The 16,472-nt window shown below is 37.4% G+C and overlaps 1 protein-coding gene across 1 annotated transcript in view; it reads right to left on the reverse strand.

Moving 5' to 3' along the window:
• The window catches only part of PCLO (piccolo presynaptic cytomatrix protein), a gene marked incomplete at its 5' end in the record, with an annotated part of 372,092 nt that overhangs the window by 75,578 nt on the left and 280,042 nt on the right, over nt 1-16,472 (reverse strand). Inside the window, 5 exons of the mRNA XM_035901092.1 lie at nt 317-447; nt 1,362-1,412; nt 6,380-6,591; nt 9,289-9,356; nt 9,960-10,068. Of these exons, the coding sequence (XP_035756985.1) occupies nt 317-447; nt 1,362-1,412; nt 6,380-6,591; nt 9,289-9,356; nt 9,960-10,068 (571 nt within the window). The remainder of the gene's footprint in view (nt 1-316; nt 448-1,361; nt 1,413-6,379; nt 6,592-9,288; nt 9,357-9,959; nt 10,069-16,472) is intronic.

A 16,472-nucleotide genomic window follows, 5' to 3' on the forward strand; every position in this document is an offset into this window, starting at 1 on the left:
CTAAATTACAGAAAGTACTACATCTATTTGGTACATTTCAGTCGAGTCTGTTGTTCTTTTAATACACATTTTGCATTTAGTAGAATTTTTAAATGGAAACATGAAAAAAGAATTAAAACTACAGGAATGATCATGAAGTCCCTGAGGTCATTAGCAAAGTATGCATATTCTCCTGGAGATAGGATCTGGCTGTCTATTAAAAATCCACCATTTTTCCTCGTGTTTCACATGGATATTTGCTATAGCAATAACTCAATTCTGTTTATTAGTGACAAGTAATGAAACCATAGTAAAAGAAAGTTTCTCCTACACTTACCCTCTCCCTGGAAGAAGATAAACTTTAACAAAGGGGTCAGAATAGCCATTGTTGTCTCTGGGAGCAAGGTTTCTTGCCTGAAGGATGTGGATGATAAGGTTGCCAAGGTGTTTGTCGTAGTTGATTTGAAGCTAGAGAATGCATTAAAACACAAAAAGATCACTTGTAATTTTTGCTTCCTAAATATTCCTTTTCTCCAAAATCCTTTGAATAAAATTAGGTTTAGACCTTTACTTTGGCTGGAAATAAACATGTTTTAGAAGTTCCTGTCTCTCCCAACCAGAATGAGATGCTAGATGATTACGTTGGATCTTGAAACAAATTTTGCTTTCAATTCTGTCAGCGTTGGTAAAAAAAAAAAAAAAAAAAAAAAGGAATTAATCTATTCCAGTCAGGAAAAAGCAGATGAAGGATGAACCCTTGATAATATTCTGGGCAATAGCCAGTTTACTGAGTAGGAATTACACAAATTCCGACTACCTGGAGCCCCAGCCCAGGAAGGATGTTATAATGCTATGGAAAGATCCTTACTACTAGTATAGGAGAGAGAGATGAATTAAGGAAATAAAAGCCAGAAATCTATAGGAATTTAGGCTTCATTTGTCCTGCTGGTCTCAGTTCCACTGCTTTTTAAAAAACAGAGTAAAAAAATAGAGTAAAAAAACAGAGAACCACAAACTTAGCATTGCATGGAAATGAATCCATTGCAGTATGAGAAACCCACAGCAGTCTTTGCTTAAATGTGGAGAGTCTGGGAATTTCTGAAGTAAACGACAGTAAGTGCCCAAAGATTAAAGATTAGAATGAATTTCACTACATTTTTAGCCCCTTCAGGAACAGTAGCATTTCCCATACTTCTGTTTGTATTTCACAAGCCTACATTAAAGACAGGTGAAAATCTAGCACTGACTTACATGAGTGATATTCCAAGAGGCTGAAGTTGAATAAGAAACCAGTTAAAGGAGATTGTTTTCTGCAAACTTATTAATCAGAAAAATGCAACCAGTAGCAACAATAATTTACACAGCAAAAACTACCTATTTACCTGAATTTCTCCAGTGATTGGATGGGAAGCAGACTTTGTAGTTTCCGTGGGCTGCCAGATTAAAACACATAAATAAATAAATAGGCACACACTCACAAATATACACATATGTATATTGGAAATAATAGATTTTCAAAGTTAACTGTTTTAACAGGTGTTTATACTGCTGTATTGCCATATATTTTTGAAAAACATTTAATCGTCTCCAATTTGTATGCTCAAAACTAATAGTTATGCTACTTCAATAGCACTTAAAGTCCAGCCCAGCCATTCTGATCAGCCTTCATGCAAGTATAGAATCAGACAAATTGAACACCAATGTCTTTGCAGTCTGAGCAGATTGACCACACAGGGAGGCGTGGGAAGAAAGAGACATATAGCATTCACCTTGTATAAAACAGTGAATGTTGCAGAGAGAGTCCAAATACCACGTCAAGCGCAACACAGCCATATTTCTATTGAAAGGCAAAGGTTACACTAGTTTCAACTGAGTTTAGGTGAAAGTGGGTAGAAAGAGTGGAAAGAATGGTACTAAAACAGTGAGGTGTATAAGTGGATTTCACAATTGCAAGCCAGCTCACATAATATTTTTTTCTTTATTCTGTGTTTTCTGATAATTCAGCTACACCACTTTAACTTCAAATTCCTCCACACACTTTCATGACATGAAATTTAAATTTTCTGCCCTCCCCTTCACAACGCTGTATGATCTTGCCTGTTCCTCTCTGTTCTCTATCGCTGATATTGCTGACAGAAGCAATAAAATCCTCGGTGTTTTTTTTCCCCTTTTTCTTCCCTTATGTTTGTTAGTAGTTGGAAAATAATACTACCATTTTCTTCAAATCCTGTACTCTCAGAAATATGTTGTCCTGTTAAATGGTGGTGCCCTTGAGCCACCCTGGACCTACCTCTAATCTGCAAGCCATCAGTCAAGCAAGAAAGCTCTCTCTGGTTCAGTAGCAGGATTTGAATATTTTTGCATTCTCTCCATATCTGATTCCTTGGTTGATGCAGCAGAAAATAAAGGATGCAAACAAGGACAAACTTACTGTTCTCTGAAGACTCATCTGGAAGTCATCTTTTCCTGTTTTTCCAGATGTGACTAGCAGCCTGACATATCATTCTATGTAACTGGGATTTCTACCACTTTCTGAGAAGTGTAAAACCCGTCTGCCTCTTTTGTGCTGCCCTAGCTTTGAAAAAAACCCTTAGACATTTTCTCAGGATGTTGGATATGAATTGTTTTAAATAAGGTCAACGCAGAGCTTACGCTCCTGGACCAGAGCATAAAGTTAAGGTCATGCATTACCCTTTTTTAGGTTTACAATGAAGAAACATCCCCTCAATCTTTCAGATCTGCAGACCAGAACTAACCAGAAAATCCCAGCCAAATACTAGTGCAACAGAAAACAAGGCAGAAAAACAGCCCAAACCTGCCTGTATTATAGTTCTATTCACTGGCTTGTGTTGCCTTATTTCTGTTCGTTTTACATGCTTTACTTTGCCTTCTAGATGTGGTTCTTTATGAATATAAGCTTTTTCAGAAAAAAAAAAATGTTGATTTTTCTGGAAATGCATGTGCCTCACAAATAATTCTCGTGGAAATTTTTTAGTTTCTTGGTACCTCACAAAGCTTTTAAAAGCGTGTAATCCCTCTAACAGCTAAAATAGATAATCAGTAGTTTATCAAATGTTCTGAATCTTAAATGATATTTTAGATTGATAGCAAAGTACTGCTAAAATTTGTTTGGTTCTTGAAAGAATATTCAAAGAGAAAATTGCACTCCTTTTGCCAAATTTAACGATGATACAATGTTTAGAAAAAGCCTGGGAAGATGGCATAGATAACATCGGAGAACTGGGAAAGAAATAATGTCCACAGCTGTGCTGCAGCTACAAAATCACTGCCAGAGAGTCTAAATGCTCTAATTTTTCAGAAGTTTGAATAGCAAAAATAATGAGTTTGTTCACCCCAAATATCATGTAATACAGCAAGTATTAGTATGAATACTCTAGAGGGAGTTCAGGGGAAAGGGAATGAGCATGCAAAATTTGTGTGGGGACTTCCAAAGGTGGTTAAAGAGGAGTTCTCTTTAGCCGTGCAGTTACTTTGCTTTCATCTACTTGTCTGTAAAAATAAAGGTGCATTTTTATGTTTTGATACCATTTTTAAATCTCTGTATTCATTTACAAGTGATTCAGCGTATTAAATATTTTCGTTTTTCTCTGATGTCAGCTGTTTTAAAACGGACCATGAAGAAGTACCCAAATATTTCAAAGAAACATGAATAATTTAGGCTGAAAGAGACCTCTCAAGGACATCTGGTCCAACCCCCAGCTCAGAGCTGGGCCAGTTTTGAAGCTGGATCTGGACTGAAAGGCAGAGATGCAAATAAGTACCTTTCTTTATCAGGGCCTCAGTGAGGATTAATTTGAAAAAAAAGGAAAAGCATTTCACTGCTGACTTCTCTAGGAGCTAAAGGATCTGAGGATTTAGAAAAACAACCCATTCTTCCAGATACAAAGACAATTGAATGTTTCTATAGGGCATTTATATCCTGGATATAATCTGCACCGTACAATGATCATGCATTTACATTACAAAAGAAACAGGTCTGCACAAGGTATATTCAGCTCAAGGCTCCCAAAGGTTAAATCTCTCCTGTGATGGTTAATCTAATTTCATTCTTATTTCTTTTGATACTCCCTGCGCGCACTCACACACCCTGTGTAAGAGCCAGTGCTTCATAATGCCATCACACCTGCTGGAGAAGGTTGTCATTACCATGATGTGAAACTTGTCAGTGCCAGGCTCTGATGCTATGCCCTATCATTCTTTGTAGTAATGGGACAAAACATTAAATATGAGAGAATTGGCACTGCAGAATATCAGAGACTCCTACAATATTTCTGGAGTGTATATTCTCTACAAAAAGCTAAAAAAAAATAAATCTTACTTGCTAAAAATAAAAGTAGCAAAACCAAGATCTAGGCAGTTTGGATATTTAGTCTGTCATGATACTTTGGCAAGGCTGCAGCCTGCCTAGAAATGCTGTCAGCCCAAGGCAAAGAACCGTTCCAGAAAGGATGAGCAGTAGCTTTCTCTTCTGAGAGCTCAACACCATTATAAACTTGGCCTGCAGTCAATGAACAAAAACTATACAAGTCATAAAGAGCTACAGTTGTTATGAAAGAAACGCCTCTCAATGTGATTTTCAGATATAAGCAAAGAATGTTTTAAACATTTACCTGATTATTTTTGACTTTTGCATCCCCTACATAAAGGCGTTAGTTTTTATAATTTTTTGTTTCATCTTTATAAGCCTCCAGCTGAATTTTTGTAAAAGGTTACCAAATTGTCTATGAAGCAGGAAATGACTTTATGCATCTAACTTTAGATGACCTGCTACAGTGCCAAAGCTGGGAACCCAGTGTTCATGTGGACAGAGAGAAGCACCTCTCCAGGATACACTGCACATCAAGGATTTATGGGTCTCCATACATCGTGCAGTGAATTTAGGAGTGTGAAATGAAAGGGGTTTCCGTGTAGATAGTGACGTCTGCTCTAAGAGCCCTGCCCTCTCGTTTCCAAGCAGCGCATGCACTTCAATGACAGGTTTCATCCAGTCTCATGAACTATACTTCAGAAGCGCATTATTCTCACTTCCTCACTGGTAAACATAAACTACACGGCAAACTAGTTCATAGGCAGATGTTTACAATATCCGGAATAAGGTGTAATGAAACCAACTATTAACCTGATGATTAGGCAATTCTGCCCGACCCCTGAAGTTAGGTGGAGTAAATCTTGATGTGCAGATTCACCTTGTGCATCACAGACCCAAATTAGTTCATAAAGTCTATGGGAATTGTGGCAAGACAGAATTACAAAACAAACTGATCAATAAATATATTTACAGTTTTTGCTAAACTGCTGGATGAAAGAGATTTTTGTGTTTCCCCTCACATGAAAGGCAGGTAAGTGTATTGAAGAGCTGTCTGAAATGAGCAGGCACCATTTGCTGTTTTTTTATTTGCACAGTACCTAATGCATTTGTAGTTCAAATCACAGTTATAGCTTCAACAGCACAAAAATACAAACATAACAATAATGCAGTAGGAACCTGACAGTCCCAAGAAGAAATAAAGATACAGAGAAATAAATATCTGGAAAGCATCTTGTTTGCAATGTGAAGCTTTGCTTCTAATGGTAAGACAGTGAGAAGCTGGGTATTCAGGATAGCAATTAGTTTTATCTATCTTTCAAATTGCTTGAGCAAATACAGTCTTCACAGGATTGATTTTCACTTCAGGTGTTAACTTTTTTTGACAGAAAATGCAAAAATGCGACAGATGACTTTATGATCTAGTTTCCAGTTTCAGCTGTTAAAAAATGCTGCTAAATTCCCACTCTGCCCTTTCCAGGTGTGCAGGTGGGTGCACAAGGAGAAAGAAGTTCAGCTGAGAAATGGACAGGATGTGGCAAAGAAAATGAGAAATTATGCTTAACAAGTTCACAGGAATTAGCTAGTGACAAAACACATTTTGATGGTACATTTATTTTTCATTCTTTCCCTGGCTTTCAGAGAAATGCTTAATATTGCCATGATTATTCATAGCTTGTAACACTTCCAACAGTAGCTTAATAAAGAGAGGAAAATTATGGTTTTAGTAATATCAGCGTCTTCTGTGGAACTAGTACCTCACCATCATGTAGGATGCAGTTAAAAAGCAACAGCAACAAAGAATGAAAAGGGCAATTATTTTGTTTAAAAACAGCAATATGAAGTTTGAGAAATCTATTTTCAGAGAGGGCTCAATCTTTTATGACCTTGCATAAATCACATAATCTCCTTTCCTTGTGTCCAAATTCTGTATCTTAACAGTAACACTCATCACTGCCACGGAAATGAATTCATCAATATATGCTGTGATTTCTTGCTTCCCCAAAGAAGATAAATAGGCGGTTTCTTCTTGTCATCAAAATGTTATTGCCACATAACTGAAAAGTTTCTTACCTTGCTGCTATGCCGCTTTTTGCTCACTGAAGGAGAACCAGGCTGACCAGGGCTGGGGACAGCGCTGGAGGTAGCAGAAGTGGTTCCAGAATGAACATGAGAACCCTTTTCCACTCCTGAGGAGGCAACCAGAGGCGACTGCTGTAGAGAAACCTTTTGGAGCTCTGCAGCCAGCTGCTTGGGATCAACCCCTGGGGACTTCGCTTTATCTACTGGATTAAAGTAAGAGAGCTTTGTATTGATAACTGCTATAACACTCAAATCCATCTTGCCATGTTACAGGGACAGGATAATGATCTTCACAAAGTTTCATATCACCTGCTTGTATACTGTGAAGATGCAAAAGGCAACCTACAAAAAATAGACATTTCCCCCACAACATCAACATCCCAATTCCAATCTTTCTATTCAACACTCTGTCAACTAATATTACTCACCTCACAAGATTTCTGAGAAGGTTATTTTCTAGCTGAAGAAAAACAGGCCTTTCTGACCATGCTGAATCCTATAGGAGCAAATTACAGTTTAAAGACTGGCCTGCGCTAACTTTCATTGTTTGGAACTGGTCCAGTTTCACCAAGTATCTGAACTTGGCTGTAACAAGCTTTAACCTCAACATTTTTATTTTTTTTTTCTTTTTATCAACTGGATACTCAACAGAGCTGAATTCTGGTCTTGAGATAATTTATACAAAAGCAAAGGAAAAGGAGCTCAAATTTTTAGCACCACAAATTAATCAAAGCAGAATAAAATGAAAACAAATTAAGAGCAAAAGCCCTGATTCATCTTTCCTTATTACACACAGCTATCTGAGGCATCTGTGGTAGAAGTTTACTTGCCCTCCTTGCTGTCCTGGCAATGAGAGTGGGGAATTTACCCTTTGTAGATGGCAATCTATATTTAATAGAGAAATGAGGTCAAGTAAGTTTCATATGTGCCTTAAAGCGTGTAAAGTTAAAAGGATGCGAGGCTCAGCTTGCTTCCCAGGTTCTCAGAAGTGTGAGAGGTTTAAGGCAATACATTAGCCTTATCCTGCCTGCTAGGCTGTATTTGGTTTATCTTTATAGAGGGAATGGAGATTGCTCCTTTCCAAAGCACCAACAGTCTGCAAAACCTCGGAGGTCATGGCAAGAAAGATTTGTCCTGACAGTGAGAAAGGACTCTACAGAGTTATTCCAACTCACACACCACTAGAAGATTGCTAGACGAGGAGGAAGCATGCCTGCAAGAATGGGGAAATATACTTTTATTTCTGTTCTTTATTATTTTGAGTTTTCTCCATTAATAAAAAATATTATGTATTCTAGCTTTTATCCTTTCAAAACCCAATTTCAGTGTCTATGAATGCCTTCAGTGTTTTTGATATGCTCACTAAGAAAAAAATTGTGGGTAGCTCTGCCTCAAAGCTCTGTCAGACTCAGTATTCACTTTCAATTGATATCAATAACACCCATTTTCAACAAAAGGTAGCTTGATGGCAAGTATATTAATAGCTGAGAAGAGGTACATGGTCAGAAAATGGAGGATTTAGTCTAGGTAACTTGTGCACTGACTGAGCAGGCACAAAACCACAGAACTCAGAATGGACCCCTGAGAAGCTGAGTGAAACATTCTTTTAATCTGTACTGAGCTTGCTGAAGGTCTGCATTACTAGTAAGATTGTGGATGTTGGTTCAAAGTTAGATTAGATACAACTAATACCATGATTAGAGCCTGCAGTCATGGTATTGATTGACTAGAAAGCACTCGCCCCAAATGTATTGCCATTTTAGAAGTCACATAACAAAACTTCACACAAAGTACTTCCTATTGCAGCCCTGTATCCTAGTAAATACTGTATTTTCATCACTAATAACAGGCCACAAGCCTTGTATTTAGCTAACATAGGCCTTAGGACTTGTGTTTTATTTGGACTCGCTTCACTTTGCTAGGAGCTTTGTTTTAGCTTGTCTGGCTGCAACAGCAATTGTCTAAAGACCAGGCGGCTGTGAACTTAATTTGTCTGAGTTACACTTCACCTTGTATAATTCTGCAGGATAATGTCCATTCTTAATAATTTTGATACATAAAGGCACAACAGTAATTGCACTCTGTAGACCGAAGTATTTCCAGATTAATGATGGAGCTTATAGGAGGAGCACAGGCCTGGGGTGACAGCAGAGTGCTGCAAGGTTTGGGCATAAGATGATAGCTGAGGCCCCAGGGCTACCAGCAACTCGCTGGTCAGTTACTGACACTAATGAAAACTTGGGAACCGGGAAAAATAAATTTTAAGGGCAAGAGAAGGAACAAAGAACAAGAATATATCATGTGCAAAGTGTACGATACCCAGTGAAGTCACATGTAATGAAGAGCTGCTGACTGGTGAGGAAAGAGGAAGGCATGCTAGAAAACATAAAAAATGCCCCAAGCAGATCCTGAAGTGAAGAGGAAGGAACCATCAACACCATCCACCTCCCAGGAAGAAGGACTCAAAAACTCTCACCACAAACATCACACTCCTCCCAGCAAATTCCTCAGGACACTGTCAGCTTGCTGCAATGTCCCTGGAGTGAAAGCACTGCCTGCAGGGCCCAGAGAAGCTGCTGAAGGGTGAGCATTACACCACAGTTTCCTGTGACATGTATGGATGAAGGGGTAGGTAGCTGCAGGTTTTCCCTGGATAACGACTGTTAGCTGCAATATTGTTACTGAGATTTCCTTTGTGTCAGTATGGATTGAACTGGGCTAATAATAATAACCAACAATAAATGCTTGGCTTTGTATATAAGGAGTGGTCCCCTTTCTGCTCATGGCAAGTTTTGGCATGTAACACTTCAGCTTACAATGCTAATACCCTAGCATATATCAAATCCAATTTTCAGTTGCTACCCGGTCCTCCAATATCAAAGCAACAACTTATCGCTTACCTGCCTTTACTGGCTCATGCAGCTCCAGGTGCTGGGGATTTTCAGAGTCTGAGAGCATGTTCAGGTCCCTAAAGAAAGCCATGAGAAGCCTGAGACAAAAGAAACTCTTTCCTCATACCCTCATTATTGTATTAAGTAGATAAATGAATAGTGGTTCATGACAGAAAGCAGCTCCCAAGCATGGCCCCTTCTTAGCCGATATATATTTGCGATGCTGTTAAAGAGCTGAGAAGAAAAGGTTCATTTAAGGTGAAATCTTTAATGGATTGAATGCAAGTTTATACATTTCTCATTATGCTTAAACGACTTTCATCTAAAGGATACAGATTTCAGTAAAAGTCAAGTTAGTGCTAAATTACCATTTTTTCTAATCCCAGTAAATTCAGTGAATTGTACGTGTATCAATGAGAGGAGACTGTGGCCTGACAATGGAGATACCATTGTTTATAAAAGCATAATTACTAACATCTGCCTCAGTTTATCTTTCCTTATGGCTTTAAAAGAAAAAAAGAACAAACAGACCTCCCACACTCACAGTGAACTCTTGCTAGATACTACATCGATGTTTCGTGCTAACAAAGGTTCCACCTTAACAACTGTAAATTTAAAAAAAAAAAAAAAAGCCATGAAAAGCCAAAAAAATGGAAACAGAAAGATGGGGAAAAACTCACAGTCTTACACATATTTCTGCTTCCCCACTCTGTTGAATAATAATGCTCTGGACTTCTTCATAAGTTTTCCCAGTCAAGGGGATGCCATTCCATTCCAGCACCTGCATTCCTAAGAAGGCAAAACAACGTGAGGTCAAGCGTTCTGATTTTGACAAAGGCATCGGATAGACTGCTCTGACAAGAAGATTTGATGTGAATGTTATTTAAATGACACAACACATCAGCAAAGCCCTTTCACTTCACACAGATTAGACTGTTGAATGTTAATGTCTCATCAGCCTTAACTTACCTGTTGAAACAAGTCAGGGGATTAATTCCTATCTGATTCAAACTGTACATGCACTCTCCATAGTCTGGGTTGCGTGATATTGAAAAAAATTTGCAATATCATAAACATGCACACCTACCAACATGGCAAGAAACCAAAACATTTTATATATCAGACATTTCTTGGCCAGCCATGGTCTTGGAAGATAACTGTTTGCTAGAGTGGCACATTGCTCTTAAGAAGCTGAGCCTCAAAATGGGACTAAATTTGTGACTGTGATTTGGTAATTCAAACACATTTTCTCTACTTTGTCACTTAAGAAAATACAAGGTGAAGGCAGTTGGGGAAACTGATTTTAAATGAAAAATACACCTTGACATTTCAAGCATCAGCCTGTAAATATTCAGGTTTAAACTTTTCTTTCATATATTTCCTTATGAAAAAGTGACAAAACAGCTAAACATAATTCATTGTGGAAGGCAATGAACAGAGATATGATAAACAGGCTGAAAACTGCTGTGTACTGATCTAATCTGTTGTGTCTTCCAAGTATCCCAGGACTGAGCCAAGAGACTCGGTACGGAGCAAGGTATTGCTGTAAGGAAGTTTTATGCTCAGTATTTGTATAGTCAATCTCTCTACAAATCATGTGAGGTGTATTCTGATAAGATGAGAAATCTTTTGGTTACAGTAACATGCTTACTAAAAGCAAAGTGTAGATTCATATCTGGGAGTTACAACTCAGGTTCTGAGAGCTGCATTTGTATTTTGAAGTAGTTAGTCATAAGGATGACTTCAAAGAGATTAACTTCTCATTAATGTACAAATGTCAAAATCCAAGCCTCAGGCTCTAGAGAAAAAAATTGCTTAATGGGACAAGATACTGAATTCTTAATAGTCCACTAAGAGCAATGTAGTACAAAACATCTGAAAACCACATCATCCACACAGCAAGGAAAACCACAAACACTTAGCTTGCTGCAACTTACACAGATAAAACCAAGTCTTCACCTGGGTCATATTTTTATTTCAAAATCCTGTGTTGTTGCATATAACAAATGGGAAAAATAACGAAGTGAAATGTGGAGATAAACTCATAGGAAAACAAGCTGCTAAATAAAATACGAGAATTGTTCATGGAAGAAAGCCAATGAAATTATGTAACAATGAAAGAATATGAGAAATAAAGACTATAACTTTATATTACAAAATTTTCCTAAGGATTCCATGAATTAGAATTTGAAATGTCAGATTTGCTCATAACTTTTCTCAGTAGGAATTTATGATTTTGTTTGCACCAGTTTACAGAAACACAAACTATGCAGAATGACTAAAAAGTGATGCGCAGAAGGCAGTAAACCCAGCTGCTTACTGCCAAAATAGATTTGTCTGTTCCCAAAATTTAGCCCCTTTCATTTACCAGCCATCATTCAAAAGCATGATCTTGCTTTTGCTTGTTAGAGCAGATCTGGTTTTAAGCTCAGTTCCTCTGGAATAAAGCAACAGTAATTAAGAATAAATGCAGTTCCCCCTGATTTTCTGCCATACAAATATAACAGCATGCACTCTGGCTTTAGAAGGCTTCTAGAAAGGAAGGAACTGAAGTTATTTTTGTTTTCCTGTCTATGTGCTATAGTGGCATAGGATGTTGGGTACAATAGTAAAAACCTCGTAAGCCAAGCCAAGCCACCACTTGTATGTACTGGTAATGAACAAGAATAAAAATTGAAAGTTTTAGATATCTGAGAAAGTGGTTATCATCCTTTTGTTAAAAAAAAAAAAAAAAATGTTGACAAAATGCACCCAGCTACTGTCCTAGGTTTATCACATCCTGCTTGCATGGCTTCAGAAGAAAATTTATCAGGGGAGCCGTAAGGCTATCATCAAGATTGCTTTAATTTGAAAGGCCAGCAGGAAGAGCCTAGCTGAGTACCGCTGCAGTGCTGGGATCTGGAAATCAAGTCTCATTTCCACTGGTGAGAGCTTCACTGCTGAGTGCAATGGCACCGCAGTCACTCACTTGGTCAGTAAGGCCAAGCCCGCATGAACAAAGGAGCAAACCAAAAGGAAATTGAATCTCAGTAATCTTGGCTCACACAGAGATGCATTTAAGCTGTCAGTACAGGGGTATATTTTTTATTGGCTGCCTTGTAGAATCATGAATGTTTAAAATAAAAGCAATTTAAACATGACTTAATTGATCTGACTGATAGCCCTGGGGTCTAAGGAAAAAGGTTTTAGGCAAGAAGCTGATTTAGAAGTAATTGCTAAATACCTTTTGCTGGAAAAAAAGTAATGTTTATAAAGAAAACATTCAGGAGGAATGTTGGTCTAATCAATAAAAAAAAAAAGAAAGTACCAAGAAGTCACAGGAAACCGGTGATAAAAAAAGTTTTTTGCTGAAAAACCAGTCACATTCTGTAACTGGTCTTTGGTAGTCAGAACATGTTATTCACATTTCCAAAACTTTGTATGCTTCAAATCACCAGTTTAGTAGATAAAAAGCAAACAGGAAGATGAGAAAAGTTCCATTGCTCCATGACAATTCTGCTGACTGAGGAAGAACTAGTAATTGCCCTGATAATCGAATCCATAATTTCTTCTAGCATCTTTTTTTTTTTTATTTTATTTGGATAGCTACATCCTGCATTGATGGTAAGCAATGACTTATTTCGACCAATATCACCTCCCACAGTCAGCAGATCAGCTTTATACATCAAAACCTCCTCCCTGCTCCACTAAGTGTGCTGATACACATGATTTGCTCAGCCTTTTTGGTATCTACTTTATTGTGACATTTAGAACCTGGAATCAGAACTTGTTTATAATTCTCCACTGATTACAAAATGATTATTCCAGAGAGGGAACCTCATACATTCATAACTGCCATGGAAATATCCACATTTAGCTACACTAATACCATCCTTTCCCTTAGAAAAACACACTACAGTCCTACTGTACTGAAGGAGAGAAAGAAGCTCACTGTGCATCTGTTACTGGCCACAGTTGGAGACGTTATCAAAATCTAAGTGTACCTTTCCTCTGACACAGTATAGCCATTCTGTTCTTTATAGGTACCAAATACATATCTCAAAGTCTTCTGGATTTGTTACAGTTGCTGTTCTCAGTGCTTAAACTAAGAGCTTGCTCCTGGAGGGAGGGTCAGTGCTTATTCTGCAGAAGTGAGGAAGGACCCATGTTTCACCAAAACCCTCACAGTAAAGAGAGGGTGGAATTTTGTTGTATGCATTATAATGTCATACTTGATGCTTAATGCAGTTTAATGCTGTTTAAGATTGCCGGGCTCTTTTTAGCAACTAGGAAGGTGTTATATTTATTATTTTTGTTTAGGCATGAGTAGGCCAATTATTTGTTAACTGGAAACAATAAAATCTGAAAACTCTGCAGAACTGATTTCCTTTTTCTGACATTTTGACTAGTCATTTGACAGCTTGTGAAATGGAAGCTAAGTACTGGTGAAACTGGAAATCTGCTTTTAATAGTGGGGAGTCAGGGACTATTAAGAAGTAGCTGTGATGTGATGTCCATAAATAGTTCAGAGTACAGTTCCATGAATTAACTAATTTGGTCTAACTGAGGAATAATGAATAATTGTTCCTTATCTCTTTGAACTACTGTATTTGAGTGGGTGAATACTCAAACTATTTATCTGTTTTTTCATGAAGAGAAGAAATATTTAGCAACAATAAAAAAGTCTGCAATATCAAATGATCAAAAATTAGTTCCATGGATATTGTTGAAATCTGTCTAAATCTCATAGCTTCTTTTAAAATCTTGGTTTATATTCGATTTTAAAAGTTAGATATAAAGCATCCTGTATCATGGACCACAGTATTTAGAAGAAACTTAGACAAAAACAGTTGTTTTTTGTTCTCCTACTTTTTGGTACAGGTTCGTTTGGGTAGGCTCTGCCCTCATTAAGTAATGGTGAATTAAACTAATCAACTGCCATCCTATTTAAAACTAAACTGTAAGAAAGATCTGAGAACTGATAAAGTGAATAGTTGTATTATTGCCTCTTTTAGGAGTTAGGATTAAGCAAAGATATCTTAAGACAGAGAGAGTGATCAAAAAATACTACCAACCATAGTCTTGATCCAACAAATAACAAAATACCCTTAGTTTTCAAAGTATTTCCTACCACTGAATTTACTATGCTATGGTGATACAGAACCCCTGACACTAAAATTGTTGCTTTTAATGGTTAACAGTGAAGATTAAATTATATCATGGCTATGTCAAATGGATTAACCTACAAGCATTTCAGGAGTGGATCTCTTCAGTGCACATACAATCCATGTTCATGGCCAATGGTTTCTTCAGAGATGTTGTTCAAGGACTGTAGCTGTGAATGCTCCCTGCCACGGTCCCAGACACGTTCTCTTTCTACTTACAGTAGTTTTAGGAATTCCATTAGCTTTACTGCTGACTTGCACTAATGCAAAACACTGATGAAAATGCTCTTTTAAAAAATCAAGTTATTAGATACTGTCTGTACAATAGCTTTGGATCAAACTTTGCTCTGTATTTGTGCATACCAGGAGTGACACAGAGTTTAGAAATTTTACAGAAATGACAGCTTCTCTCAAGTGCCAGTAATAAGAGTGGTTCAGGCCAACAACCATGGACTAGTTATAATATTGTGTTTTCATATTCAGAAGATTTTTTCAGGAGAAACACATGCTGCAGGAGAATACCAGATAAATGACTACTTGTTCTCTGAAGTGAATTTCATACCTGGGAATCTGTTAGACTTGAAAACTTAAATGACTTCTTTATCCACAGAAAGAATATAGCAAAGTTGCAAATACACTATGCTGGTGCTTCAGAATATCTCATTTTAGACCCAGAAGAGCTACTTCTAGCTGCCTTCTCTGTAACTGGTGAGTCCTTGTCTTTGTGTTAAGATCTTGAACAGTGTTATTTTCACTTACTCCACAGAACTATGCACTTACCAGTTATTTAAATCCCATGACTTCATATAGAGCTGGTTGGAGAGAGGTTTGTTTATCCTGCGGCCTTGAGAGAGAAGCTGACTATGTGGTATGAAAAAGCAACAGAAAGAAGGGGAAACAGAGCAAAATAACTAAAATATTGAAGATGTCTTTGGGTGTTGGGCATGGTCTGAATTTGGAAAGGCTTTAGCATCTATTCCCACATCTATCCCAGACATTCTTGTATAATTTCTTTTTTTACGTCTGCTTCCTTAATAGTGATCAAGGGCAGAAATATTTCCTTGCTTCATGAGGATATTTCAAAGGCATACATATAAAAATATATTTGAAGAGCTCCTATTCTGCTTGGGTGGCTGCTCTCAATAAATACATCCTTCAGCCCACCACCTGAGTGATAAAGCTGTACTGCTTAACTGATTGTGGTTGCCTATATAACATTCCTATTGATAAAAAAGCACAAAACAAATCATAAAATATGCAGACAGAACAGGTCTCGGTATTAGAGTTTCTGACTGTCAGCTAAAACACACTATGTATATCTCAGTTTCCACCCATCTTCCATTATTTTTGACATTTTCTGTCCTCTTCAGATTCATCTTTAAGACATGAGCTGGCTGCATAATTAAAGTTGAAATTGAAAGGAATCTGAAAATCATCAAAGGATTTTATTTCTCTGAATATGAGTCCCAACATAGTTGCTTCAAATACAGAAATACTAAACTGAGCCATTGAACATCTTTCGAATTTTATTCCCATCTGTAACACAATGTACACTATTATAAAGTTAATCTTAGCTACTTTGCATATTCTGTTATACTGCAGTCTCCTATTCAGTATACCCAAGGCGTCTGAGAAGCGGTAAAACTGTTGTTTGCTGTGTCACTAAGAGTTTGTAATTACTTCCAGAAAATCAGACTACACATGTATAAAAACTGTTATTTTTTCCATTTTTTAGAGTCTCAGAGATGATGAAATTCTACTGAAATTGAAAAAAATCTAGATGTTACAGTATTAGAAGAGAGCCTCTGGTTTTGGTTACATCATAGTTATACACACAGATTGCTGGGGGTCTTTTTCTCTGCTTCTTCATTGTTTCTATTGTTTATTCTTATGCAAAATAAACACGCCAGTTTGAGTCCCATTCTTCGCTGGTCCAATGCTCACAGAGGAAAGGAAAATTGGACTCTCTAGGCTAGCAGCTTCAATCAGTAGGATGTGAATGTTAGTGTCTTTCTATTTCATAGTAGAATTAAAATTCAGCACATTACT

This window comes from Egretta garzetta, unplaced genomic scaffold (assembly GCF_000687185.1).
Source record: "Egretta garzetta isolate BGI_Z169 unplaced genomic scaffold, ASM68718v1 scaffold148, whole genome shotgun sequence".
Taxonomy (NCBI): Eukaryota; Metazoa; Chordata; class Aves; order Pelecaniformes; family Ardeidae; genus Egretta; species Egretta garzetta.